The following is a 27,872-nucleotide window of genomic DNA, read 5'->3' on the forward strand; positions in this document are numbered from 1 at the left end:
TTCGAACTGTAAACTAGCAACTCATTAAATTCCCCTTTTTAAAAGCCATTCCATTTCTGGCATATTGCATTCCGGCAGCTAGCAAACTAGAACAGCACCCAAACCGAGATGTTCCTGAGGGTAATCGGGCCTTGGGCCCAGACCTCCAGCTTCGTGAAGCTTCCCCATTTTTAAGCCTGATTCTCCTATAGATCCTGTGAACTCCTTGAGAGCCTTCCAGTAAACTCCTTTTCTACTTAAATAAGCTTGAGTTGGATCCTTGTATTTGCAAACAAGAATCTGACTAGCCTTTCTCATCTGAGCTCTTCCCTTTGCATCTACTAGTGTTGGGTAGGGGGCAATGTCAGCACTAATGTTGGCTCTTGTGTTATTATCCCTGGAAAGAAGCAGTTTTGAGAAGGACTGGTCATGGCACAGACTATCCACAACAATGCCCCCTTTATTGATATTAATCACAGTTATAAGGTCTTTTCCATCAGAAGGAACGATTTTTATATTACACAGAACTAAAGACAAAGACATCAAAATAAAACCTACATATATGCCATCCAACAAACCAGTTAAACTCATCCAATCAATCAAACCTCTGTTTGTGTCTTCAATTTTGATCATCAGTGCTTTGGAAGAACATACAGAAACCCAGGCACAAGGTTGGCCTTTAGGGTCTCAGACCATCCATAGAGCAGGAGATTCTTGGAAGCAGTTGAAAATGTAAACTTAGAGGGCAGGCTTCAACAACGCAATGCCTAAATATCTGGCTCTTGGGCAGCCTGCCTTTGCAGGCCTTTGCAGTGGAGCCCACTTAAGGTCCCATATGCTCTTTTGATAAATGAGGACAATGGATTTTTGCTATGTTTGAAGCAGACAAGTCATATCACCCTTGGTTGGAAAAGCCGTGTGTATGGAAGGAGTAGGCCAGCTTCTAGTCTAATACAAGTCATTCTTTAGGGTCGTTTCAGAATAACTTGGCTAAAAAATTTACTTTAAGAGTAAAGTGTAAAAAAATCTCTTCTTTTCCTACCTCTTCCTCCTTTCCCATTCTAAGTTCTCTGGCCAAGCTACAGTAGAGCCTGCTGCAGCTTAAGAGTTTTGGGCAGTTTATAAGTTACCAAATCATCAACAGACAATCCATTGCAGATTTCAAATGTCCTTCATAGTTAGCATAAGTGGCTTCCTCCATTAGTAGGATAAAGGGTTTGAGTTACAGCAATTTGCTGGTTTTCCTAAGTCTCTTACACGAATGAAGTCTCTAAACTTATCAGAATAAATGCCTAAGGGATTTGGAAACCATGCCAACCTACTTTGTTCTTGGAATCTGTATTCCCAGCCACAGAGAGCAGAGGCCTCTGGTCTAAGCTACACTCACTCATTCCACCATCGTTTCACTGGGATCACTGTGTAGTCACAGTTGTGCTAGTTCCCTTAACATCAATAATGTCAATCTTTACCTTAAAAAAAAAGAAAAGGAAGAACAGTATCCACTATCCAATTTTCTTCCCTATGTCAGTGTCAACTTCCCATATAGTATCTCCCCTTGGAGAGGTAGAGGATGGTACATTCCTCCTTGGGCTGGCTGAGTCTTGGAAAGTAGGTTGCTGTGTCCATGATGTTTCAGTTCTGGTCTAGGTGGGTAGAGGGTCATCAGTGAAGAATCAGGAGGAACGGAAAAGAGATGTCCTGGCCATTCAGCTCTGAGTCACTAGGCAAAGAGAGCTTTGGAGGCTTCTCTTGGTAGCTTGCTTCTTTCTGTAGGTGACCTTGGAGGAGCTGCCTTTGAGTCCAGCAAGGGAGATTGAAGGGACTAAAGCAGAGATTTCCCTGATCTGTATGTCCTTGATAATCCCACTGAGAAAAGATCCCACTCAGTGGCCAAACAAAAATCTGTAGTTCCGTGATAGTTGTAATTCCAATTAAGACCCTCATAAGAAAAGTAAAAATAGTCATAATCGTAGTCAATCAGGATAATTTGAGATGAAGAAGAGAGGAAGGAAAAACATTTTAAGGTGAAGAATGAGGCTCATGGTTCCATGGACGCCCACCACTGCCGTTTCCCTGTGCTCCTTTACATGGGTCCGGAGCATCTCAGCACTAGCCCAGGCCAACGTCCAGAGACATCATCACCACGAATCCCAGGATGGAGGCCCAGGATGCCAGCTTCCCATTACCACTAGGAGGGAAGGAAATGAAGAAAAATAAGACTTTAATGCATTAAGATCACGTCCAGGCTGAAAGCACCCCTTACAGTGTCTATTCATATACTACTGCTATCAATTATGACAATAACATTGACAACTAACACTTATTGGGCCCTATTATATGCCAGGTAAATTAATTCACTCATGTAATGCAAACAACTGCATGAGGTCAGAGCCATTATTATCCCCATTTCAGAGGTGGGGAAACTGAGGCATAGAGAAGCGATTCAGCACGGCTTGCTTAGCATGATCACTTAGTGTGGCCAAGGTCACCTAGCATGGCTTGAATAATAAAGAGTGACAATTAATTTTTGAAGATATCCTTTAATTTGACCTTATAAACTAGCCTCAAAATCATTCTGCCATAAAAAAGCAAACAAACAAAGCAAGCCCTCACCCCCTTGGCACCTGGCCTATAACCAGACAAAGAGAACATGCATGTGTCACTCTAGAGCTCACCTAAGATTTTGGAGCTCACCTCTCCGCTCACACCCACCCTAGAAAAATCTGAAGTGAGCAAGAAAGACACTATACAAAAATAATAATTTCATCCAGAAAAGAGGGGCTATGGGGGGCATCCCACCTAACAGCACCTTGTCTTTTGACCCACCTACCCTTTACTCCTCCCTCTGTGGGTTTTGGAAAGCACAGTGGAGGAGAAGGTAGGGATGATCTTGGGAAAAGGCTGGAAGGGGACAAAAAGTAAAAAGACGAGGCAAATGAAGAAAGGGCAGACCCAGAGGCAAGCCCCGGGCTGGGATAGAGACGGACGAAGGAGGGGAAGCTTCCCCACCTGGTCTGGGCCTCAGGGATGATGTCATCCATGACAACGTAGACCATGGCTCCGGCTGCGAAGGCCAGTGCGTACGGCAGGATGGGCTCCGCGAACACCACGGCAAAGGCGCCAAAGACCCCCGCCAGAGGTTCCACCATCCCGCTTAGCTGCCCGTACCTAAGAGAGAACAGAGACACGTACCATAGCAGGGAGAGCTCAGCAGACACAATGCCCAGGCTGCTGACTCGACTCTAGAAAATGGATGCATTTTATTCCACTTTAGCTCTGAGCATGGTGGTACAAAAGCATGTTCCTTTTTCTTCATTACCCCAAGGGGAAGCCCCATGCCCATCAGTCACCACTCCCCATTCCTCCCTCTCCTACCTCCTGGCAACCACTAATCTACTTTCAGTCCTTGTGAATGTGCCTATTCTGGACATTTCGTATATATGGAATGATTCAATACATGCTCTTCTATGTCTTGCTTCTTTCACTTCGCATAATGTTTTCAAGGCCCATCCATGTCATAACTTGTATCAGAACATCGTTCCCTTTTGTTGATAAATAATATGCTATATGGATATAATAAACATGTTATTTATCCATTTACCAGATGATGCCTGGATTGTTTTTTGAATAAGAGGACACTGATTAGGAGTCCTATAGGCATTTTCTAGGGACAGTTGTGTTTGGCATGTTTGGGGTTTAGGGGGCAACCACACCCCTTCTGAAGGAGATGCACCCATTAGTGGGCCCAGCTGGCCATGTGTGTGTGGAGGACCTGCCCCCACCTGCACCTGGGATTAAGGTGAGATTTCCCCTTTTAACAAATCCCTCTCTTTGGGCTTGAACTCAAACAGGCACCAATGAAAACAGCAGCATGCATGAGCACTGAGAATTTAGGGAGCAGAGGAAAAGCCCAGGACCTGAACCTCACAGGCAAAAGATACCTGCTACAGGTTGAACACCAACAGACAAGGAGCTGGGATGCCTTTCCCCCGTCCCTTGCAATGAGCATTTACCAAAATATGCTGCCTCAGAGCCTCAACCACTCCATCTGTAAAATGAGGGTGCAAGAGGTCTTCTCTGCCCTGCCTCCCCAGGTGACAGGAAGGCATCGAGGGCAACCTTTGGGGACTGTGAGTTCCCACCCCCTCTGGTTTCTCCCTGGTCCAGGGACAGTCCATTTGGCAGGGGCCATGGTTCTGTGGCTCCCATGCCTTCTGTGTACAGGCCAGCAGACCTTGCAGCTCTTTGGTTTGTACAATTCCTGGCCTGGCTTTGTTGCCTCAGGAAAAAGTAGGTTTGACGTCAAGCCCAGACTGGAGTAAGAAAAAGAAATGGTTATGCCCAGGGTGTGGGCGCTGACCACAGCTGCTGCCCTCTCTCCCCTCCCCTCCCCTGGTGCCACTCCTGCACGAAGTGACAGTCACGACTTTCAGACTCACTGAACCTGCACTGAAAAAACATCTCTAAGACTAGCTTGTCCTGTCCACACCAAACGCTCTATTCTGTAGACTTAAAAATGGAGACAGAGATAAAAGGGGTTGGAAATAAAATAATTTAAGTACGGGCAAGGGCTTGTAAGTCATAAGGTCTGCATTGAGGGGCAGAGGATTAGTCTTCTGGTTTCAGGGACACTGATGATGAGTTGGGGGCTTGAGCGGGTCATCAACTCCTTGGGCTGTGTACCCCCCCATCTGAAAAATGGGGGCACATGTTACATGGCGTTGAAAGGGTAAGAGTAAGAAATAGAATGGAAAGTACTTTGGGGACAATGAGAACATGGTATGAGAGCAATCATCCCATCATCCCAGACACTGCTGACAAAGTCTGGTCTTCAGAGGGACAGGGGTTTGATAGGAGCTTGGGGACAGGCAGTGGTGAGATTTAGAATAGACAGAAGAAGGTTGACCTAGGTTCTCTCTCCCAGAGGGGGAAAGATCCTAACATGGGATGGGGTGGCTGGCCAAGGCGAAGGTGTGTACTGATCTAGGACACACAGCTGCTCAGGTTGCTCTACGTAAAGGTTGAAGGTCTGGAGATGAGATCACTTACTGGGGTTATTTCTGGCTTGGGAGGTGCCACATTCCCTGGGTTATCTGCGTTTTACCCAAAGCTCCAGGCACACTCCCAGGAGAGAGGAAGAAGCTCATGCAGAGGATTGCTCTCCTCATTCTGAATGAGACAGACCCCTGCCATCTGACCCCACACGCCCATTCACTTACCAGAAGGCTCTCCAGGTGGAGAAACCAGCCCCTCGCAAGGGCAGGCTGACTGCAAGGCCCTCCGGGAAATTCTGGATCCCAATTCCAATGGCTAAATTCCTGTAAGACCAAGGAGGCACATGAAGGCGGTGGTCAGGAGCCCCGCACACAGGGACAGGACCCCTGGCATAGGCCCAAGGCCATGTCTGGTTCGAAGGTTCTACGTGGGGACCTGTTAAGCAAGGAGGGAGAAGGAAGAGCAAGGGCAGGTGTGCAGGTGGAGAGCACAGGAGGGAGGAGGCGCCATGGTCTCCTATCCCTTCCTCCAGTCCTTAGTCCCTGGGGACATAATAGCCTTAGGATGCCCGGAAGAGAGGAGAACACTCCGATCCGGGTACTAGGATGACCCAAATTCTGCCATTGTGCACAAATCACTGAACTTTAAAAAAAAAAAAAATTATTGTAGTTACATGTGTAATAGGAAATCTGCCATTTTAACCTTCTTAAACAAATAATTCAGTGGCACTGATGGCAGTCACAATGTTGGACTGCCATTAGCATGATCCATTACCAATACCTTTTCATCACTACAAACAGAAATTCTATCTTAAGCAATAACTCTCCTCCACGCCCCAGCCTCTGGTAACCATTCATCTACTCTCTGTCTCTATGAATTTGCTCATTCTAGTTATTTTATATAAATACAATGTTTGTCCTTTTGTGTCTGGCTTGTTTTATTTAGTATGATATTTTCAAGGTTTATCTGTGTTGTGGTATGTCTCAGAACTTCATTCCTTCCTGTGGATGAATAATATTCTATTTTATGGCTAGGCTGCATTTTTCCATTCATCAGAAGGACACTTGGTGTGTTTCCACCTGTTAGCTGTTGTGAATAATGCCACGGGTGCACAAGGAGCTACCTGAATCTCTGTTTTCAGTTCTTTTGGTGATATTCCAGGAGTGGACATTTAGCCCCCTGAGTAGCTACCATGAAGCTATGAAGTAATCCCATCATTACCCAATGGTGGGATTTGGTTTCCATCTCCTTACAGCACAAGGGTGGAGAGATGACATTTTATCTAGAAACAACCTGAAAAATGGAGAAAGAAAGACTGACACAGAATCAGTGATGCAGGCCTCCTGGGGCTGGGCCCGGCCTCCCCCAGACCGTCTGCGTGGATTCAGCAAGTCACTGCCCTCCTTTGGGTCACTGTGGCACTGCCCATCATCCTTTCCCCGCCTGCTGCTGCCGGCCACGGGAGGGGCTGTGCTACTTCATCTGGTCAGCTGGTCTGAGCCAGGCCTCGAGAGCCTACTTTTGTCCTGGACGAGGCTCTGAAGGGCGGGAGAGAGTCACAGCTTAAGCCAGCTACAAACGTCATAGGTGGCCCAGCACCTGACCTCAGGGCCGTTACAATTCAGCAAGGGAAACATGACATGAGTAAACTGGGTTACACATGCAGAGGAAGCAAAGGCGTGGTGGGAGGGAAACGCGGTGGGCAGAGACGCTTCCTGGCAGGAGTCAGTCTGTGTGCCACTGGAAGGAGTTTTAGAGTATTTGCTCAGACAGGACTCCGCGGAGGTCCCCTGTGATCAGCAAAGATCTGGAGGGCATAAGAATAGGTGACCACTTGGCAAAGAATGCAGGTGTTATGGGTTGAAATGTCTCCCCCAAAAGATATGCCAATGTGACCTTATTTGGAAATAGGGCCTGTGCTGGTTTGAAACTTTATGTATCCCAGAAAAGCCATGTTCTTTTTCCTAATCCACTCTTGTGGGGGCAGATCTATCGTTTAGGGTGGGACCTTTTGATTAGGTCGCTTCCATGGAGATGTATCTCTACACATTCAAGGTGGATCTTAATCTACTTACTGGAGTTCTTTAACGGGGAAACACTTTAGAAAAAGCTCAGCGCTGATACAGAGAGGGACACTTGGAGATGCAGGAAGAAAATGCCCCCAGGGAAGTTGTTTGAAACAAGACGCCAAAGGACCAGCAGATGCCAGCCACATGGCTTCCCACATTACAGAGGTGTTCTGGATGCCTTCAGCATTCTTCAGCTAAGGTATCTTTCTCTGGATGCCTTCGTTTGGATATTTTTATAGCTTTATAACTATAAACTTGTAACTTAATAAATCCCCTTTGTGAAAGCCAAACCACTTCTGGTATATTGCATTTGGCAGCTTTAGCAAACTAAACAGGGCCTTTGAAGATACAATTAGTGAAGATGAGTCTTCATTTAATTCACCCGAACCCTCATCGGTCTGTTGTGTCATCCCACGGTCTAGGGGTTGGCATGCTTTTCGTGAAAAAGGGGCAGATAGTAAACAATTTTGGCTTTGAGGACCACTGGTTCTCTATTGCAACTACTCAACTCTGCCTTGTGATGGGAAAGATTTACAGATATGTAAATGAATGGGCATGGCTGTGTTCCCCTACAACTTTCTTTATAAAAATGGGGTGGGGGGAGGGAGGCCAGATTAGGCCTCTGGGCCACAATTTGCCAACCTGGCCCAAATCCCTGGTGGCAGCTGAAAGCTTTGACAGGAGAGACTGCAAAGGGCCCAGGTTTGTCATCGGCACCCCTCTTTAGGCTATGATGGTAGTTAATAGTTCTGGCTTTGCAGTCAGACTTCTTAGGTTCCATGATTTATTAGCTGTGCTACCTTTCCTCTCCCCAGCTGTAAAGTTTGAAGTTGCAAGGAGGGTGACCTGGGACAGCTTATCTACAACACTGAGTGCAAGGCAGCTGGCGTGCATGAGGGGCTAAGCACTGTGTGGTGGGATCAGGATATGTTGGGGGTGGGCAATGGTAGAAGAGGAGATGAGGAACAGTATGTTGGGAGAGCCGGTGCCAATAAGATGACCAAGTTAGTGTCAAGAAGCAGGGCCACCAGGGTGGGGTGAGACCCTTTCTAGCTGTGGGAGTCGTTCCAAAAACTCATAGGTCCCCTTTCAATTTTCCATTCTGGATTAAAACTCACTCCTGTACAAAAATAGGTGTGGCTTGAACAGCTTGTTGATCTTCCAGTGTTAAGATGTAGCATGCAAGCATTCCTCCTTGGAAAGTCACTGTGCGGCGTGAAGGCTTTTCTGAAGCTGTGCTCCTGTGTGCTGGTCGGTCTACTCAGGCAGCACAGAAACTTTGGGAAGGAGTTTACTCTGGCTTCTCCCAGGCTAACAACCTTCCTCTCCAGGCCTGGAGACGATGCCTTCTCTTCAAGAGCAGCCAGGAGGGTTTCCTGGGTGTTTTTATGAGCCTGGGTTAACTGTTGTGCTGCGTTTCTAAGTATGGAGAGGTGCGTTGGCTCATGAACCCAGGGCTTTCCTCTGGGTGACTCTTAAGACCTTGCCCCCCGCAGCTGGGGGAGGCTTCATCCTCCTCTGACAGGGGAGGTTCTGGGCAAGGGTCAACTGTGATTTACACACTCCCCAAGGCAACCCCAATCTGTCCCAGCCTAACAGAAGGGAGTGAGGATTCGGGGAAATTAGATGGAGTCAAAAAAGAAATCTGGCTGGAGGTTTTTAGGAAAAAGCTATTGTTCTATTCCTTACCTTTTAAATACGTATGTGCACATGGCGGCAGGCCCTGCTCAGCCACCCCTGCCTTTTCTCCTTTCCTGGGCCCTAACCATCACCCCCCCCCCAGCTCTCTTCTTCCCTTCAAAAGGCTCCAGGGTAGGTTGAGGGGAGGGTGGTGGCCAAGCCTCTGCTGGGAGCTGGGTTTGGGTTCCAAGTCAACAGCCCCACGTCGTCTGCCTCTTGTGCCCTGGGGGCAGGAATCTAATCCCAGCTTTGGAGCACATCACCAAGCCCTGCTCAAGTCATAACATCCTGACATCCAGGCTCCAGCCAGCCCTGGCCAAAATACAGCCCATTCTAGACGCTCCCACTACCAGTTTCATAGGCTACATTGACCCTGAGTTCTCATTCCAGGAGCAGGGGGCATTTTATAAATGTTTCTATGGAAGAAATGAATCATAAGGGCAAATCTTTGCCAACACTTCGTAGCTTCTGCCCTGTCTTCTTGGACAGACCCTCACAGTACAGCCTTTTCCCCAGCCTTGTTCATATCCCCACCCTGGCATGGGGCACATACATGGTGTGGATACAACCAGCTTTCTTCGCCCTTTGTCAAGCAAGCCCTGGGTCTCAGGTTTTTCAGTGAGGCCAAGGTTCTGACCCAGAGGGGACACCTCGTGGCTGGCTCACAGCTCACTGCATCACCTGCCTCTCATCACCAGGTTCACATCCAGGTGCCCGAATGGCCTCAGGCCTCATCTGAGAGTGACCAGCCCAGGGTTGCCCAGCAACTCAGAGATGGAGTTTCGCCTTCCAGAATTCTCTGTCACAGCAGTGACCACAGCCATCAGCAAGGCGAGCCGTGGAAGCTGCCTCCACATCCTGCCTGGAGCCACCATCCTAAGAACAGCAGAGAAATTCCACTCTGGAGTCCTTGGCAAGCCTGGTCACCTGTGTCCCACCGTGGCTCTGCCCAGCCCAGTGCCGTGCCCCCTGCATCCTGCCAGGCTGGCCTTTCTCAGCAGTCCCTGCCTCGGTGAGCTGTCAGGACTCTGCCAATTGCTCTCGGCACCCCCTCCCCCCATCCTACAGCAAGGGCTGCACTATGAGTTGAACACTGTCCCCCCAAGAGACTCATTACATCCTAACCTCCTATCCTGTGAATGCAACCTTATTTGGAAAGAGGATCTTGAAAATGGATGAGGGTGGGTCCGAAACCGCTGCAACTCGTGTCCTTACAAAGATGGGAGAAGAGACGCAGAGACAGTGACTGGTGAGAAGGCCCCGTGACCACGGGGGCAGAGACTGGAGCAATGGTGCCAAGGAGTGCCCAGGGTTAGTGAGAGCGAAGAGAGGCAACAAAGGATTCTCCCCCACGGGTTTCGGAGGGGGCCCCGCCCTGTCCGCCCCTTGATTTTGGACTTCTGGCCTCCAGAGCTGTGAGACCACACCTGGGTGACACTCCTCGGTGGCAGCGGCCCAGGGAAACTAAGACAGGCTGGAACCACAGCTTCTCTGCCTCTCCTACTTTCATGTACGTCCCATGTTAATTTCGGCTCTCCTCTACATCTACACATGCACACACGAACATATGTGTACACACATGTACATATGCACACACGTGGGCGCACATGCACACATGTTATTTGCAACCCAGGCCCCGGTCTCTCCAGATTCCTCTGCTCTGCTCTCTGCTGTGTATCTGCTTTATGGCAACTCGGTAGGGGTGACCCGCCCCCACATTCTCTCCTCCTCTCCACCAGCTGGGCCAGCTCAGGAACAGGACATAGATCAATACGTCCCATGCCTGACTGCAGTGGGGAGCTGTCAGCAAGCACCAGTGCTCCAGCCCATCCTTGGAGATTCTGGTATTGGGACCCCAGCGCCTGTGGGTTTTGAGGGAGTGGTCAGGGTCCAGGGCCACTGGCATGAGCCATTTTCAAATAAGGTGGGAATGAGGATGTGATGGCGCCACTTCCTCCCAGGGAGCCCCTTCCCTGCTTTCTCAGTATTCAAGTGAAGAGCATCGCAGGGAAGGCACGCGCTGGCCTCCGAGGACACCACAGCAGCGCGGGCCGGGCCAGCCAGTCGGGCAGCCGGGAGCCTACAGTGCACACCCAGCTTTGGGGTGCTCTGGAGCGGATCCTGAGAAACAAGGGGCAGGAGCCTTAAAGCACATGGGTAGTGGGGGGACAGGACACAGAAACAGAAGCAATGAGGCAATAAGAAGCAAATGTGGCTGAATGCAAACAAGCAGAAGGGAAACGTGCAGCCCTCCAGGGTGAACTGATGGCCTGGAAGAAACCCCAGAGTTGCTAGCTCCTTCCCTGGAGCCCTGCTGTGCTCTCGCACCGCCTCCACCTCAACTGAGCACTCTGCACGGGCACCCCTGGGGAAGGGGGCTGCTGGGCCACCCCTCGCTTGTTTAAGCTTTGGGAAGGGAGAGCCCAGGTGAAGGGTTTCCTTTCCAGGATAGGCAAGGAGGATCCAAAGCAGTATTCAAAAGCAAGGGCAAAATTAAGACCCCTTCCCTTCAGAAGACACGAAGCTGCCGTAGACCGAGCTTTGCTCTTCTCCAGCAGAGGCACAGAGATGCCAGTTCGGACATGGGAAATTCTGGGAGGGCGGGGAAGCGGGAATGAAGGCTGTTTATGAAAAGAAAGCGCAGGCCGATCCCTGCTGGCTTCCCTTCCGTGACCTGCCAGCCTGGCTTGACCAGAAGTAACAGGGGAGAGGACCCTGTGAGAAGCACATTCAGGGGAGAACAGGAACACGGGTGGAAGGAGGGGTGGGAGGAAGGAAGGGAGAAGGGGGCGGTGGGAGAGAGGGAGCTCACAGGGCACGGGGGGTGCAGGTGAGTGGGTGACTCTCAGGGCTGGGCTGCTCGTGTAGGGACACCTCCTGGGAAGGCGAGCCAAAGGCCTGCTGGGGAGGGGTGCTTCTGCGGGGGAGGTGGATTTGGCTTGGAACATTCCCACTTCTCTTTTCCCTTCCCTTAGGAATCTGAATTTTTCAGGGAGGCGCAGACCCAGAGCTAGTGACTCCAGGTCCAGCCCAGGAGATGCAGGTTCTTTCTGAGTTTGTTTCCTATTATACTTTGATTTTTTTTTTAACACCAAGGAGAAATGAAGGTGGAAGAGAGGAAGGTAAGAATGAAGACCAAGATGTAGCTTTATTTCCCTGATGGGAGCTAAGTGAGTAGGAATAGTTTTCCTAACCTCCAGACCTCTCTCCTTGGCAATGCCTAGGTGAATGTGCTAAAAGAATCAGTATTACCTGAACACAGCTGGATTTTATGTTGGCAACTGGGAAGACAAACCATCTCGATTTGTCCAGGACAGAGGAGTCTCCTGGGCCACGGGACTTTCAGTTCTAATGCTGGGCAAGGAGCAGGCTAGGTGGCCAAGGCAAGCTTGGGTGAGGATTTTAATTTGCTACAAAGGATGGACACAGAATCCTAGAAACTGAGCAGATGTTTCAAAACCGAAAAGCCCTACCCAGTGCTGCCAGCAGGCCAGCGTGAGGGCAGCTCTGAAGATCCTTCTGGATGCTCTTGATGCATCTCACCATAGAGAGCTGGCCCTGTACCCACCCTCGTGGGCCCCACGGGTGAGGTCTGTGTGGGCAGCTCGTCTCTAGCCCGGCCCTGAGCAACACCCAGGAAGGGGCTGGGTGCCACGTGGTGCACTGCCTTCCCACAGAGAGGGCGGCGGGGGCTTTGATCTCTTCTGGGGCCCAGCAACCCAGGCTGCTTAAGGGCCAGGAGGCAGCTGGAAATCCCCCGGGGGTGAGGAAGGTGCTGGGCTCTCTCGTGATCCCGAATCCCAGGAGACGGAGCAAGCTGAGTCCAAGAGGGGTGTCAGCAGTTGCCGGCTGGGAAAAGGGTGCCCATACGCTGGCTGGCCTCCCCAGCCTGGATGCAAGGATGGAAGCAAACAGCCCAAGGGTGCTTCTCCACTGGCCTCTCATTCCTCGAGCTCTTGACCTTGTGGTGGCTGGAGGGGCTGGCCAGGGTTGCCCAAGCACATTCTGGCCCTCCAGGATGCTGGGTAGGAAGGGCTCCCCGCCCTTCTCTTTAGATACTACTGAGCCAAGAGTGGGTTGGTAACAGGGGAGACCTTGCCAAGTGAGAAAGGCCATCCAAGGCAGACAGTGACCTCTGTTCTTCCTTAGAGGCCAAGAAGCAGCCTTAGGCATGACCCTGTTTCCCCTTGGGGCTGCCCTCTTATTTCCTGCAGCCCCCATCCTTCTCTGTCTCAGCACCCACGATGAAAAGTCAGAGAAGACTTAGGCTGAAAGCCCTGGGAGGTTGCCTTGTTCAAGGCCTTCATTGTTGAGGGAGCAAAATGGGGGGCCAGAGAAACTCCCTGTCTTGTGGAAGTGATATGACTTGTAGTGGGTGAGTCAGACAGATTGGGTGGGACCCCCGAGTGGGACCCCCAGGGGTGCCGAGGTGACCCAGTGCAAGCTGCAAGAAATTTCGCCTCTGCCATGTCTGTCAAGTGCACACAGAACTCTTCCGGCAGCAGGGCTCATGCGCAGATCGGGTATAATTGCTATAAAGAGCCAGTTGTGGTTCACAGCCCAAGAACGCGTTCTCCTCAAACGGCAGCTACTATTAAAACGGCCTAAGATCCCTGGCAGAGGTGAAGCCTGTGGCTGAGCTAAGACGTGACTCAGACTCCCCGCTCCACACAGCTCAGTGCCCTTCCCGATCCCACTCCAATTTCCTTTCCAACTTGTGCTTTTCGCATTCTGGTTTCAGTGGCCTCCTGGTCAGCACAGCCCTCAAATGGCAACCGATGGCCATGGCTGGCAGGGAGCCTCTTTTCAGGAGGGTCTCCAGAATCATCCGCTCAGCCCTGGCATGGGCAAGATCTTATGTCACATATGAAGGAAGAAGTCGGGAAGGACCTTTATCATCAAGTTTATAATCTAGTTCAGAGAGAGAAAAAAAGACTTGCATGCAAATAACTATAACAGCATCAAACCTGCTAAATGCCAGAAAAGAAGCATGAAGCTTCTTACTCTGGTAGAGAAAGAAGACCTGGGAAAATTTCATGGGAGTAAGTGGCATTCGAGATGGGCTTTGGAGGATGGGGATGATTTGAACAGAGAGAGAGAGGGAGGGAGATGGGGAAACACATTTCATACAGGAAAGAGGAAGAGACTGTACAAAGGTGTGAGACGGTGGGGCAGGGTGACCTGGGCCTCTCTCTCTCCCGTATCCAAGTCAAAGCCAACATGCAACAAAACCTTGAAAGGCTTTACGGACAAAGCCCACCTCTCCTGGACACACACTGTCTATGAATTTTGCCTAGGGACGGCCGACTGTGCTGGATGTTTCTGGAAAAGCTGAGCCTCCTTGCCCTAGCCCCACCCTAGGGAGGGATCCTCCCCAGGCCAAACTTGGGGCTCCATCCCAGGAGTCTCCCCTATACCCTCTGGGGGTGGACCCATGTGCTGTAAATGAGTCAGCTCAGCTCAAGGGTTTTCTGGAAATTCATTTAGTTGTCTCCGTGCAAAACTTCCACTCAGGAAGGCCTCAGGCCTGAGCTTGAGGGAAATGCTCGGCTGTGTCAGCAGCAGCACCAAACATGGATCAAGAGCAGTACGGCGCACGGCAGACCCCGTCGCGATGACCTGCGGCTGCAGCCAGCTCACTTGTCATTACCGCTCCCCTCGGAGGGCGCCGCAGGTCCTCGGGCTAGCATAAAAATGATTACAAGCATCACTACCATTTGTTGAGTGCTAATAAGTGTCAGACATGGTTGTAAACGGTGAACATGTAGCAGCACGCCTCATCCTCTCTACCACCTTAGGAGCCTTTTCTACCATTAGCAGCCCCATTTAAAAGATGGGGAAACTGAAGCTCAAGGAGGTTAGGTGGCTTGTCCCCAGCTGCAGAGTGGCAGGGAGAGGACTCTTAACCACTACTCTACTCACTTTAGGTCCTCTAGGCTTCAGGTAGACCCATCCAACCATCAAAGAGAGAGAAGGTTTTCTGGGCTCCAGGGTTCCAGAAGAGCCCAGAAGGCTTCCCGGCCAATCTGTAAGGGCAGGTTCTCCCTTGTGCCTGCTCAGCTGGTGAGCGCAGGCCAGACTGGGGGAGACATTAACCAGAGCCCCCCAGGGCTGACTGGAGTTGGAACTTCTCATCTTCTCCAGGGGTCCTCACCCTTGGCACAACTGCATTTTGGGGATGGATCATTCTCTGTTGTGGAAGGCTGACCGGTGCTTTGTAGGACATTTAAGCAGCATGCTCCCGGCCTCCATCCATCAGGTGCCATATTTTTGTGACAACCAAAAATACGTCCTGTCATGGCCAAACGTCCCCAAGGGGCAACATCACCCTTACTTGGGAGCAGCTACTCAGGTAAGCTTGCTTGCTCAGAAAATATCTGAACAGAAATTGCTCAGAATGAACAAGGAGCATGTCTCACACGTCTAGCTGAGAATTTCTAGCCTCAGCAGAGTTGAGTCTTCTAGGTTGCTTAGCTGCAGCAAGATGAATTCCTGGAATTGAACACAAAACCCCCAGCAATTGAGAACCCCAAGCTTCTGCTCCCTCCGTCTGAAGGCAGTGGTCCCTCTGGACCCTCAGTGCCTGCACCATTCCAGGGGCACCATTTACATTGCATTCTCTCTTAATGGGACCCCTAGAGCTGTGCCGTGGGACATTGCTGCTTGGGCCCCAACCAAAGAACATTGCTCAGCTGTTTAGTTCTGGGGTTGGAGGTGGTAGAGAGTCACAGCTATCTCTTGCAAGTTGGCAAGTGAGCCTCCTGGCAGCCTAAGTCTTGCTCTCTAGGGTATGTTCTCTGGCCAGCTGATTATGCAAGGAGAACGACACATTCCTGGTGAGCCCCACTTCACCCCAGCTTTCAGATCCTCCCCTGTGCATCGAGCATGTGCACTCTTGCGTGGCAGGCCCTCACACACTCTTTCGATTGTTATCGTCCTGCCGTGAAAGGCCTGATTGTTCGGCCTCGTGATGACATCACCGGCTTCCCGCTCGGGCTGCCTGTCGCGGTGTTTGATGAGCCTGCAGGTGGGAAGAGACTCGGTGCTCCCCGCGGGGCTGGCTGGCCCGACCTGCTCGGTGGAGCTGGCTTAGCACGCAAGGGATCTTTCCCCGCCCCCTTCTTTCAGATCTGGGAGCTTTCCTGCCAGAGGCTGAGATGATGACATGACCTGTCCTTTCCCTTCAAGTGGCCCGCCCTTCCCAAAGTGGGCAGGGAAGGGCCCCAGGAAGTCAAGCCAGCAGGCAGGGTGGGGTGGGAGGGCGATTCAGGCCACCCCTGCACACCTCTCCTTGCAGGTCTGTGGAGAAGCGTCCCCCGCACCTGTGAGGTCTGCCAGCAAACGCGATCAGTCCTCTGCTGAGCGGGTGGGGTGCCTTGCCACGTGCACAGGGTGCCTGTGCTGGAGAAATGCGCCTCCATAGTCACCAGGAGGTGCCCACCCGGAGGTGCCCTCCGGGAGTTCAAAGCAGCGCTTTGGGTTACGGCCCGAGTGGGAAACCCTGCCAGTTCCCAGCAGCAGCGGCACTTCTGCTCCATCCACACGATGAAATACTGGGTGGCAAAGAGAACGAAAGGCCCGCACCTACCTCCAACGGTACGGAAACCTCCCCCAGGGCAAAACTCCAAGTGAAAGAAACTAGACACAAAATAGTAAATACAGCAAGATTCTATTTATATAAAGTTAAAAAAAAAAAAGGCAGGCTAAGATTCGGCTCATCTATTCATGGATATGGAGTGTCCACGGCCAACAGCGCTTTGATTTGTTAATTTTCCTTGAGGTCTTTGGAATTCTAAAAACAACGCATGTGAGCAGGAAATAATGATTCTTTAATGGTGGGATTTGAAGTCCTCGATGGGGCCCTGCTTTTGGGAAAAGAATAACTTCCCATTGCCTTTTTAAAACCGTTCTATTGCAGTGGAGTATATGTGTAGGAAAGAGCATATATTCTAGGAGTCCTGTCTGATCGATTTTCAGAAACCAGACAAAGCCACGAGATGCACACCCAGGCTGAGCAGGCTCTCCCCCGGGCTCCCTTGGGGACTCGCCATCCTCGCTTCCAGCATCAGAGCTTTGTTTTGCCTGGTTTCGAACTTTATGTAAGTACTTCAGGCCACAGTTTAAGAACCCCTGTGGGTCCGGATGCCGGGCGGGGCCTCACCTTCCCCGCTCTTGCTAACGTGGCAGTTTTCTCAGACCCTATGTATGACCTCTAAGGGGGTATTTCCTTAGGATACCGAAGTTCATGTCCCCAGACACCTCCTCTCACCCCAGTTTCTTTTTTGACTGAGTGCTCCAGTCTGTTGACCTACAGGATGGACATTGTAGGGAAGGGCTGCAGCACAGACACTTTGCCAACACTTAAAATACCATTGCAGGGTGCACGGATGGCTCGGTGGTAGAATGCTCGCCTGCCATGCGGGAGACCTGGGTTCGATTCCCGGACCACGTACCACCACCACCAAAAAAAAAAAATACCATTGCAGACCACTAGTGATTATTCCAGCATTTTGTCATCTACTTCTAAGCAGCTTTAAGTGCCATTACAAACGTTTAGTATTTCTATTGGTTAGAAGGTATAAGACCATTTTTCCCTCTTGTAGATGTTGTAACCAAGACCCAGAAAAGGTAAGTAATGAATGTAAGTACACAACTTCATCTCTTTATATAAAACCCCAGAAGGCAGGGAGAAAAAGTGACCAGGGACAGGTTTGGGGAAGAGAAGATGAAAAACTTTGTTGTCATCCTCGGCCCTCCTCTCTCTCTCACCTCACACACTGTCTGCTTGGGTCCAGGATCAAGCCCCTTCTCCCCTCTTCTACGGCCACATCCTGCTGGGAACCTCGTCACCTTCTTCCTCAGTTTCAGCCGGAGTCCCCCAATTGGTCACTTTGCTTCTACCCTTGGTTCCTCCACAGTCTATTCTCTGCACATCTGCTGTGTCCAGTGATGCTGCTCCTCTACTCAAAACCCTGCTATGGCTCCCCATTTCACCCAGAAACAGAGCCCAAGTACTTCCCATGACCTGCAAGGCCCTGGGTATGCCTGGACTTCCACCCCCCTCTGATGTCTTCTTCTACCACTGTTCCTGGGGCTCCTTTCACTCCATCTACCTGGTCTCCTAGCACTTTCTCTAACATGACTCCTCCCACCCACGGGAAGTTTTCACTGGAACATTCCTTCCCAGTTATCTCTGGCTCACTTTTTCATCACCTTCAAGGTCAGATTATAAAAGACATTGGTGGCCTCCATCTCCCCCTCTTGAACCATGTGCTCTGTGGGAAGAGAGTGGCCATGTTGTAAGGACACTCAAGCAGATGTTTGGAGACACCCATGTGGCAAAGAACTGGCGCCTCCTGCCAATAGCCATGTGAGGGAGCCATGCTGGGAGCTGAGCCTCTGGCCCCAGCCAAGCCTTCAGGGGACTGCAGTCCCAGATGACTTTCTGGACTGTTGCCTCATGAGAGACTCAAAGCCTTGGCACTCAGCAGGGCTGCTCTTGAGTTCCTCACCCACAAAAGATGTGAGGCCATGCTTACTGACTGAAGACAACACATTCTGAGGTTTTCTCATGCAGCAAAGATAACAGATTTCGCTGCCTTCTCAGTGAAATCTACCCTCATCCCCGGATCTAAAACTGTAAACCACCCAATACTCAGGGTCCCCCTATACCTCATCTGTTTTTAGTAACATTTATTACCTTCTAACTTACTATGTGACATACTCATATTTATGTTTATTATCTATTATTATGTCCCCCACCCTGAACCTGGCATCTGAACAAGGTGGGAATATTTATTTTCTCACTGGTGTATCCCAAGCACTTAGAACAGTGTCAGGTGCACAGAGGACAAAACAGACATATGCCCAGAGATGGGCCCATGAAATAGCCAGCCTGATGTCTCGTCTGTCCTGGGTGCAGGAAATCACAGCAAGCAAGGCATGTGTCTCTGGGCCTTGGTGCCTTCTGCTGGGGAATGAGAAGGTTAAATCAGGTGACTCGTAAGCTCTTTTCCAGACCCCAAGCTCTGTGATTCCCACACAACAACGGCATTGTGGGTTCTCCAGATTCCAATAGCTGCAGAGAGAGGCCTCTGCCATTCCCAAAACTCACTTTCCTGTTCATGCACATCTGGAAAGCCAAAAAAAAAAAAAACCCACCCCATTGTGCACATCTGGATGGCATAAACCAATCATTCCATGTGGAAACTGGAAAACGGCTACTCAGGAAAACTGCATTGCAGGCCAAATGAGAGCGGGTGAAAGGCTCCTTTCTTTTCTACCCGCCAAACAATCTTCTGGGCACAATCTTAAAGACCGAATGCTCCGCTGCTGAACAACATATGCTTCCAAGAGCCCGCGCCCACAGTCTCGGTCACACCGCTCTCCCTGCCGGGCTCCCGGCCAATGCGAAAGCTGCAGAATAGGGCTCTCCCACTCCCCACCTCCTCACTTGTTTTGACTGAACTATACCTTCCACTTATCCTCGGGGCATGCGGACCAAGTTCAAAGCTGAGCACCACCTGCTCCTCCTCCTCTTCCTTCAGGGAGAAGCAATCGTACTGCACGCCTAATGCAAACTGAGCGGGATGCTTTCAGCTCTGGTGAGAAATCCTTGGCCATTTGCATGCAGTTAGAACATGCTCCTTTCCCGCTCTGGCTGGGCAGAGCACGCTGCCTGTCCGTGGGTAGCAGGGGTGCTTGAAAGCCGTCCTGGGCTCCCCCAAACAAACAAGAGTGATTATGATTTTGCAAATGAGACACAGAGCTCCCTGAGCTGGAATCTCTTCAGGTAGCAGAGATAAGCAGTGCAGGGAGGGGAAGGGGCACAGGGGAAATGAAGGCTTCCTCTCCCACTTGGACCTTTGCTTCTGCTGATGTCAGTGGTTTGATGGCCAGGAGACCCGGGGGCACAGGAAGGCACAGGCTGCAACAGGGAGCAGGCCCTGTCTGCAAGGAGCAAATAAAGCTGGGGGGAGACCTTGCGGGGTTAGGGTGCTGCTTATCCCTCACCATCATTCCTCAGACTTCCCACAAGGGTGTCGGGAAGGGGAAGGGACAATACACCGGAAGTTAAAGGCTCTGGAGCACCCCAGCCCTGGATTCTCATCTTCCAACAACAACACCTTTTAAGACTCTCTGAGCACGTCACACCAGTGAAAGCATGCTCCCTTCTCTATAGTCTAATAGCATCAAAAGTACAAGATTCATACACCACTGTCCTCTAAGTGAAGGCTGAGTCTAAAGAACTAACCAGGAGAGAAACTGCAAAGAAATGTCCAAAGCATTTCTTACATGGGAAAGCCCTGGTACCATGTATTTGTGGATTTTCTTTCTAGCCAGCTGGGGAACTTTCTTTCTTTTCTTTTTCTTTTAATATTTTTATTGAAAATCTTCACATATGTACATTCCATACATGGTGTACAATCAATGGCTCACAATATCATCACATAGTTGTGTATTCATCACCATGATCATTTTTTAGAAGATATATGTCACCCTAGAAAAATAAATAGAAAGAAAAAACTCATACATCCCACTCCCCTTACTCCTCCCTCTCATTGACCACTGGTATTTCCATCTACCCAATTTATTTTTCCCTTTGTCTCATTATTATTTATTTATGTTTTTAATCCATACTGTTTTATTCATTTGTCCATACAGCTGGGGAACTTTCTAGCTACTCTTGTTTTCTTGATTTCCCAACATGGAGACCTGAGGGTGAGTGCAGGATGTGTGCCTGGGAAGCCAACAAAAATGGGCCAGGCTGGAAAGACTCATCAGCGGGGAGGCTGTGTGATTGCTGCCTCCCACATGCCACTAATCACCCCTGGAATGTGGGGGAAGCCACACCCCAATCAGAACCACTTCTTCCAGAGATGCCTGGTGCTGGTCCCAGAGCGCCTGTCTAGCAGCATCCAATGCAGGGGTGTCAGGACCACTTCCTAAGCCCCTACCCCCTACCAGGTGCCGAGCCGAGCACTGTTAATGCATCATTTATTTCATTTCACTCTTACAATTACCCTATGTAGGACCTAGCACAAACATTGTCAAAGATTCCTGTTTGTCATACATATTAATGCTGTTTGACTATCGTTAACAGATAAGAGGTGTCCCCATATATTCAAATGAATGGCTGGCTTCTGACACTTTGCTGGTCTTTTCTCTCTTGACAAAGTCAATAACTGCATTGCACAAGAATTCCCTGGCTATTATATGCAGGGCTTAATGGGTCTCCAAGTATGCTGGGAGGGTAGGGTAGGGGATGTAATGCCAGTGTTGAGAATTCCCAGCCTTCTGGGCAGGAGGAAGCCACTTATACACTGTCATCTCTGATGCTCCTCCCTGCCTGCTTGCAAACCCTGTGCTGGTGCAAGGGGTGCAATGAGGCTGGTTCGGGCTGTGGGAGCAGGACAGACCTCCAAGGCACGAGTGAGCAGTGGAATGAAGGCACGGCAGAGAGAGGGGAGAGTGATTGGGTTCCAAATGGGGAGGAGAAAGGACCAGCCAACATCTACCACATGGCCAAGAAGGCACCGTCATGTGACCACAGATGATCTCCTTCCCCTCTGTACCCAATCAAAAACAGTCTCTGGACTCTTCAAAGATGTCAGTGTCACATAAGACAAAAAAGACAGGGAAATTCTTCCCATTAAAGGAGATTAAGGAAGCATGAAAACCATATACAATACCCAAACTAACCAACCACAACAAACACAGACCATAAAGGACATTCATGGACATTTGGAAAAATTGCATAGGGTCAGTACACCAGATACTTTTACTCTGTCAATGTTAAGTTTATTGGGTGGGATATTGGATTTGTGGTTGTGTGGGGAGAATGGCCTTATTCTTTTCAATTCTTCAAAGTTACATGGGTTGCTTTACTTTAAGATTTCTCAGATAATTTAAAATGCAAATCCAGTATTTCATTATATATTTAGAGTATCTATTATGTGCCAGGCATGCTGTAACTTTTTTGAATTTTTTTCTCTGAAATAAGTTTAGGCTTATAGAAAAGATGCAAAAGTAATATAAAGACTGTTAGCAGTGTACATAACCACAGCAGAGTGATCAAATCCAGGAAATGAGCACAGGCAGGATGCCATTAACCAAACTGCAGACATTCTCTGAATCTCACCAGGTTCCCCCTAGTGTCTTTTCACTGTCCCATGCAGGATCCTGTATCACATTTAGTCATCATGTCTCCGTAGACTCCCCTGGTCTGTGACAATTTCCCAGTTGTTCCTGGTTTTTCATGATCTTGATGGTTTTGAGGAGTACTCGTCAACCATTTTGCAGCATGCCCCTCAGTGTGGGTTGGTTTGATGCTTCCTCATGATTAGGCTGAGGTTATGCATTTTTGGAAAGAATACAGCAGACATGATGTGCCTTTCTCAGTGGAGAAAGGGTTCCACTGGAGGGTTACCATTTTCCCCTTTGCAATGTGTAAAAATTTGGAGATGTTTTGAAACTATGCAAAGATCCTGTTTCCGCTTAAACTTTTGCCCACGAATTTTAACAGCTCTCAGTAAATTGTGCCTGCAGCAATTATTACTGTGGCGTTCTAATTGTGATGTACTATTTCCCTCATAAACTCAGATTATTTAGCTTCAGAGATCCCCAAGCTAAGGTTGGAAGATTCTGTCTGGTTTTTCCTTGCAGCTTATAGTAAAATGTGAGAGGAAAAGGATAAACTGGGAATTTAACTCTTAAGCACAGAGGAACCAGAAATGAAAGACTAAGGAAATTCTCAGCCTATTCCAGAGGGTGTGCTCTGAGATGAGGGACAGGAGAAGCTCTATTTGGAATCTCCCTGAGCGTCTGGAAAGTCCCAGAGAACAAGACTCTTACTGAGGGTTTAATTGAACAATGCTTTGCAAAAGAGTGACTGAATGTGGATCCAGTCAGACTTCTCAGAGGAGGTCAGGATTAGAAATGCAGCAGTTTCCAGGAAGGAGCTGTGTGAAGTCCTTTTGCCTGATGGTTTAGAACTTCCTTGAACTGCACACAAAGCCAACATGTGTTTTGCAAAATTTATATAAACAGAAGTACTTCCATCCAGGACCGAAAGGGACAGGGAAGGGACGAGTGAAGGAAGAATGAATTCATGGGCAGAACTGTAAAAGCAGAGGTCTGGACTTCATAAAAAGATTTCTTTGGGCTAAGAGAGTAGACCCACCCATGTGGGTGGAAGGGGCAGGCCTTCTGTCCAGGAGCTTAGAGAGGATGGGCTCCCACCTCAGTATTCAATTTGCAAGAGTTTGTTCAATTCAGGAGCGTTTGGCCACCATCCATAGTTTGGAGAGAGTGGCGTCAATGCCCAAGTGTTCACGGAGAACTTGGCTGTCACGAAATGCTTATAGTGAGTGGGACCTAGGATCCCATGTATAAGTATGGCCACTGTACAAGCACTTGGAAAGGGTGGGGTGTCTCCTTCACCAGGCCCAGAGGACAAAGAATCCAAGCCATAGATGGCTCTAGGCCATGAGAGCTAATAGAGTTTGCCCAGCTTCATTTTGGGTTGCTTGGGACTCATGACCAAGGGTTCTAGAACCCAATTTCTCCCTTCTGGAGTACCTGTCCCACCACTGCATTTTGGAGGTAGATAACTTGTTTTCCAGGCTTCACAGGTACCTAAGAAATATGCCCCAGGATGGACCATGCCCATAACTGATTCTAACGAGACTTTCGTGCTTAAGATTGCTGAAACGATGTATGACTTTCAGAATATTGTGATGGGTGAATGTATTTTGCCTGTGGGAAAAGTGTCTTTTTTGAGGTCCAGAAGGTGGATTGTAGCAGGCTGAGTTATGTACCCCGGAAAGAAACATGTTCTTAATCTTAACCCTCATTCCTGTGAGTGTGAACCCATTGTAAATGGGGCCTTTTGAAGATGTTATTTTTAGTTAAGGTGTGGCCAACTGAACCAGGATGGCCCCGAGAGGAAGCAAACCTTCTAGCCTCCAAACCTGGGAGCGGGTGAGTTCCCACTGTTCCAGCCATATCACTGGGTGGGACTTGTCATGGCACCCTGAACACTAAGACAACAGCCATACCCATTCATTTACTTGTCATCTGTGATGGCTTGCACACTCCAATGGCAGAGCTGCATGTTTACAGCAAACACTGCGTGGCCCACAAAGCTGATTGCATTTACTATCTGGTTCTTTCCAGAAAAGTTTGTGGACCTCTGTTCTAGGCTTCCCCCCTTTCCCTATTTGTATCTTCTTTCTCCATCACTGAGAGATCTGGTTGTCATTTTTTATAATGTATCCACTAATTTGCTCAATCCTAGTTTATACACAGAGCTGTAACAAATCTCTAACCCACACTCCTGTGAGAAACAGACCTAATAAACTAGCACACACTGTCTTATAGCACCCAATCAAAACACTGTTTTCCAAAGTTAATTAGGTTAGTTCTTCTCTTCCTGCCCCTGTGGTATGGTCATGTGATTACTTTCTAACACAGTTAGTTTAATTTGTATTGGTGGTAATCCATTTTGGGCCATCCCCTCCCCCATTTTGGTTGGGTTTAATTAATTATTTATGTGGGAGTTACATGAAACATTTCAAAGGTTATCAGGGTCAGAGGTAAACAGAAAGCCAGACTCCGAGAAGGTTTGTTTCTGCCTTATTCCTGCTAACCCATCCCCATTCTCTTCCTTTCCACTTACCCACCCCCTGCAAGTAATTGGTCCTTTTTCTTTCTAGTTTAACCTTCCTATATCTTTGGCTCCTGGGAAAATATGTGTGTATTTCCATCTGGCCCCATCTTGCACACATGAAGGGTAGTATGTTATTGATACCCTTTGTACTTTGCTTCTTTCAATTAACCATATGGCCTGGAACTCACTCCAAATCAGAACTCTTCCTGGTTCCTTTTTTAACAGCAACATACCACTCCAGAGTGTAGCTGCACCATAGTTTATTGAACCTTTCTCCTATATCTGGGTATTTAGGTGGCTTCCGATAGTTAACAATTTCAAAAAAGGCTGCGACAGAAAACCTCATGCATATATGCATTTTCATATTCTTGGAGGTATAACTTCTGGGTAGATTCCTAACAATGAGATGGCTGGCTGAAAAGGTATGTGCATATGTGGTTTTGTTAGGTGTTGCCAAATTTCTCTCCAAAAGGTTTTACTAATTTGCATTTCTGCCAGCAATGTATAAGAGTGCCTGCTTCTTCATGGCCTCATCATTGAACATTTTGTCATATTTCAAAATCTTGCCAATCTTATAGGTGATAAATGGTTTCCCAGTGTTTTAATTCACATTTTTGTGATTGGTAGTGGGCTTCAATAATTTTCCACATTTGAGGGCCTTTTCTATATCTTTTTGCATGAAGTGTAGATTCATGTCTTTCCCTTATTTTTCTACCAGAATGGCCACACATAGGGACGGAGGGTCTTGAAATATCAAATGGTTTAGCAAAATAAAAAAGTAAGTGTGTGTATGTGTGTGTGCATTTATCTATATAGAGAACAGCTGTCCCCCCACATACAAAAGGGCCAGTTGTCCACAGGCCACAGTATTCTCCTTCTGTAGCTACAGTAAACTTGCTTAATCACCACACCTCCCCCTTCACCTTCATGGCTTCCACATGACAAGACACTTCTGGAAGACCTTAAATGGCAGTGGGCTGGGTGTATCCCTTGGAGGCTGCTGTGGGTTGAACTGTGTTCCCCAAAAAGATACATTCAAGTCCTGCCCCCCCTACTTATGAATGTGACCTTATTTAGAAATAGGGTCTTTGCATCTACAACCAAGTTGAGATGAGGTCATACTGGAGTAGGGTGAACCCTAAGTCCCAAGATGACTGGGGTCCTGAGAAGAGGAACACAAGGGAACTCGGCCCTGTGACCATGGAGCAGATTGGAGTGATGTGGCCACAAGCCAAGGAATGCCTGGGGCCACCAGGAACTGGAGGAGGCAAGAAAGGAATCTCCCCCAGAGCCTTCAGAGGGGGCATGGTTGTGCTGACACCTTGATTTCAGTCTTCTGGCCCTCAGAACTGTGAGAGAACAAATTTCTAATGTTTTAAGCCACACAGTTTGTGGTACTTTGTTATGGCAGCTGTAGGAAACTATGGGGGGAACCCAGGAAAATGGCAGACAACTCGTCTCCAGCCACCGCTCTGGACCTTGCCCCCTGCCTCCCAGGTATCTACCAGTGGGTGACTCTACCAGGCCAGATGCACCCCCTCTCTTCAGGAAATCCTGTCCAGCCAAGGTCCTATTAGCAGGGTTTCCCCAGCTGAGTTACTCCCTTTCAACTTTTGCAATGTTTAGCACAGTCTCCTATGCTATTATTTATGTTCAATCAACTCACTTTTCCTGTCAAATATGTTTCTAAATAAAATTACAATAATGTTATAAGTGGAAGGAACATCTGCTTTATTTCCTAGAAATAAAAATTGACTGTAAGAGTAAACATGTTGAAGACAAAACAGAAATAGAGGGTGGGCACAGATGCACCGGAAACCTAGATACTGGCGGACCCAAGGAAGAGTCCCAGCTCCTTGATATCTTCTTATGTAAAAATTTCACATGGGTGTCTTCAACAAAAATCCCAGATTTTTTTTTGGGGGGGTGGGGGGTGAGGAGGGTTTCCTAGAGCAAAGGGGGCTGTACCTGGACAATTGTATCCAACACGGCACCTGGGAAGCAGATGAAATTAGTACATTGAAAGTGCTACAAGCAGAGCCTGGCACATAGTAAACGCTCAGTAAATGTCTGCTTGTCATCTCTTATCATCCTGATGATCAACATAAATGTGCAGAAAAGAGTGAACATAGCAGGCCCGAGGGTGTTATACTTAGGTTTGCTTGCAAGGCTGGCCCTGGCCTGGAATCTGGGAACTTGCCTGGCAAACATTTCATTGATATAAAACTTTCCCTAAATGCTGAGTGACTTGCTGTGCTGAAACTGGGCAATCAATATGGTTTATGCTCAACACCTGCTTTACTGCTGGGAATGTGGAATCTTCACAGATTCCAGGCAGGGGGTATCCATGTGACTGACCCCCAGTAAACTCCCTGGGCTCTGAGTCTCTCACGAGCTTCCCAGGTAGACAATGATTCATGTGTGGGGTCAACATTAGTTGCTGGAGAAATTAAGTGCGTCCTGAGTGACTCCACTGGGAGAGGACTCTTGGACGCCTGCACCTGGCTTCCTCTGGGCTCGGCCCCATGTGCCTTTGCCCTTTGCTGATTTTGCTTTGCATCCTTTCACCGCAGTACATCTTAGCTGTGAGCATGACTGTATGTGAGTTCCGTGCATCCTTCTTGTGAATCACTGAAATGGGGTCGGTCTTGGGGCCCCAACACAAGCAGCAGCTGAGAGTGGCCGAGGGTGGTGTTAGGTGGCTGGACCTAAGGGAGGTTACCAGTAGCTTGTGGATAGAGGCCAAGGATGCTGCCCGACAACCTACAATGCACAGGACTGTTCTCCACGACGAAGAGTCATCCAGTTCAAAATGTGAATAATGTTAAATTTGAGAGACCTGCTCTATACCTCCTCATAGCGCCTTGACATGGGTTCTGGAGACTCATGGTGTTGTGGAAAACAAAGCTGGACGGGCGTGTTCTGTTCCTGCAGATTCCTTAGTGGTCCTCCTGAGAGGACGCTGCTGAGGGCCAGGCGGCACAGTGAGAAGAGAGTGGAGGGAAGGAAGCCCACAGGAGGCCTTGTCCCCACCGCTCTAGACCAGCCTGGGACAGCACCACCACCTACAAGCATCTCGGGTCCCAATGCCTCCTCCTCTCAGACTGAATTCCAAGCGCCGTCTGGCACAATCTCCTCCCTCGGTGGATCTTGGAAGAAGGTCAAACCTATTAGTCAATTACCATTCCCACAAACCCAAGCAGAGGGTCCCAATTTCAATGGAACTTTGGGATTACAAAATGTTCATAACTTTTTTGAGCTCGTGGCAAATTCTCTTATAAAGCTCAGTGATAAATGGCAGGTTGGGTCCCCGCTTAGCTCACAAAAGCCCATTCAACTCCCGCATGAGTAGTTTATAAGGATTTAAGTACATGATGGGTTACGTAAAGTCGTGTGGGGGAGTCTAGGAACTGAATCACCATTTAAACATACTGTTTTCCTATGGGAAAATGCCTTCTCTGTGAGCAGTGAGAAGGCAA

General features: G+C 48.9%; 1 protein-coding gene across 8 annotated transcripts in view; it reads right to left on the reverse strand.

Moving 5' to 3' along the window:
• Nucleotides 1-416: 416 nt before the first annotated feature.
• The window catches only part of SLC39A11 (solute carrier family 39 member 11), a 453,311-nt gene continuing 425,855 nt past the window's right edge, over nt 417-27,872 (reverse strand). For all 8 annotated transcript variants that reach the window (XM_077163701.1, XM_077163699.1, XM_077163698.1 and 5 more), the window contains 3 exons: nt 5,199-5,297; nt 2,989-3,147; nt 417-2,167 (listed from right to left, as the gene is read on the reverse strand). In XM_077163701.1, coding sequence (XP_077019816.1) covers nt 2,089-2,167; nt 2,989-3,147; nt 5,199-5,297 — 337 coding nt within the window. In that variant the 3' untranslated portion in view covers nt 417-2,088. The remainder of the gene's footprint in view (nt 2,168-2,988; nt 3,148-5,198; nt 5,298-27,872) is intronic.

Source organism: Tamandua tetradactyla, chromosome 6 (assembly GCF_023851605.1).
Source record: "Tamandua tetradactyla isolate mTamTet1 chromosome 6, mTamTet1.pri, whole genome shotgun sequence".
Classification (NCBI taxonomy): Eukaryota; Metazoa; Chordata; class Mammalia; order Pilosa; family Myrmecophagidae; genus Tamandua; species Tamandua tetradactyla.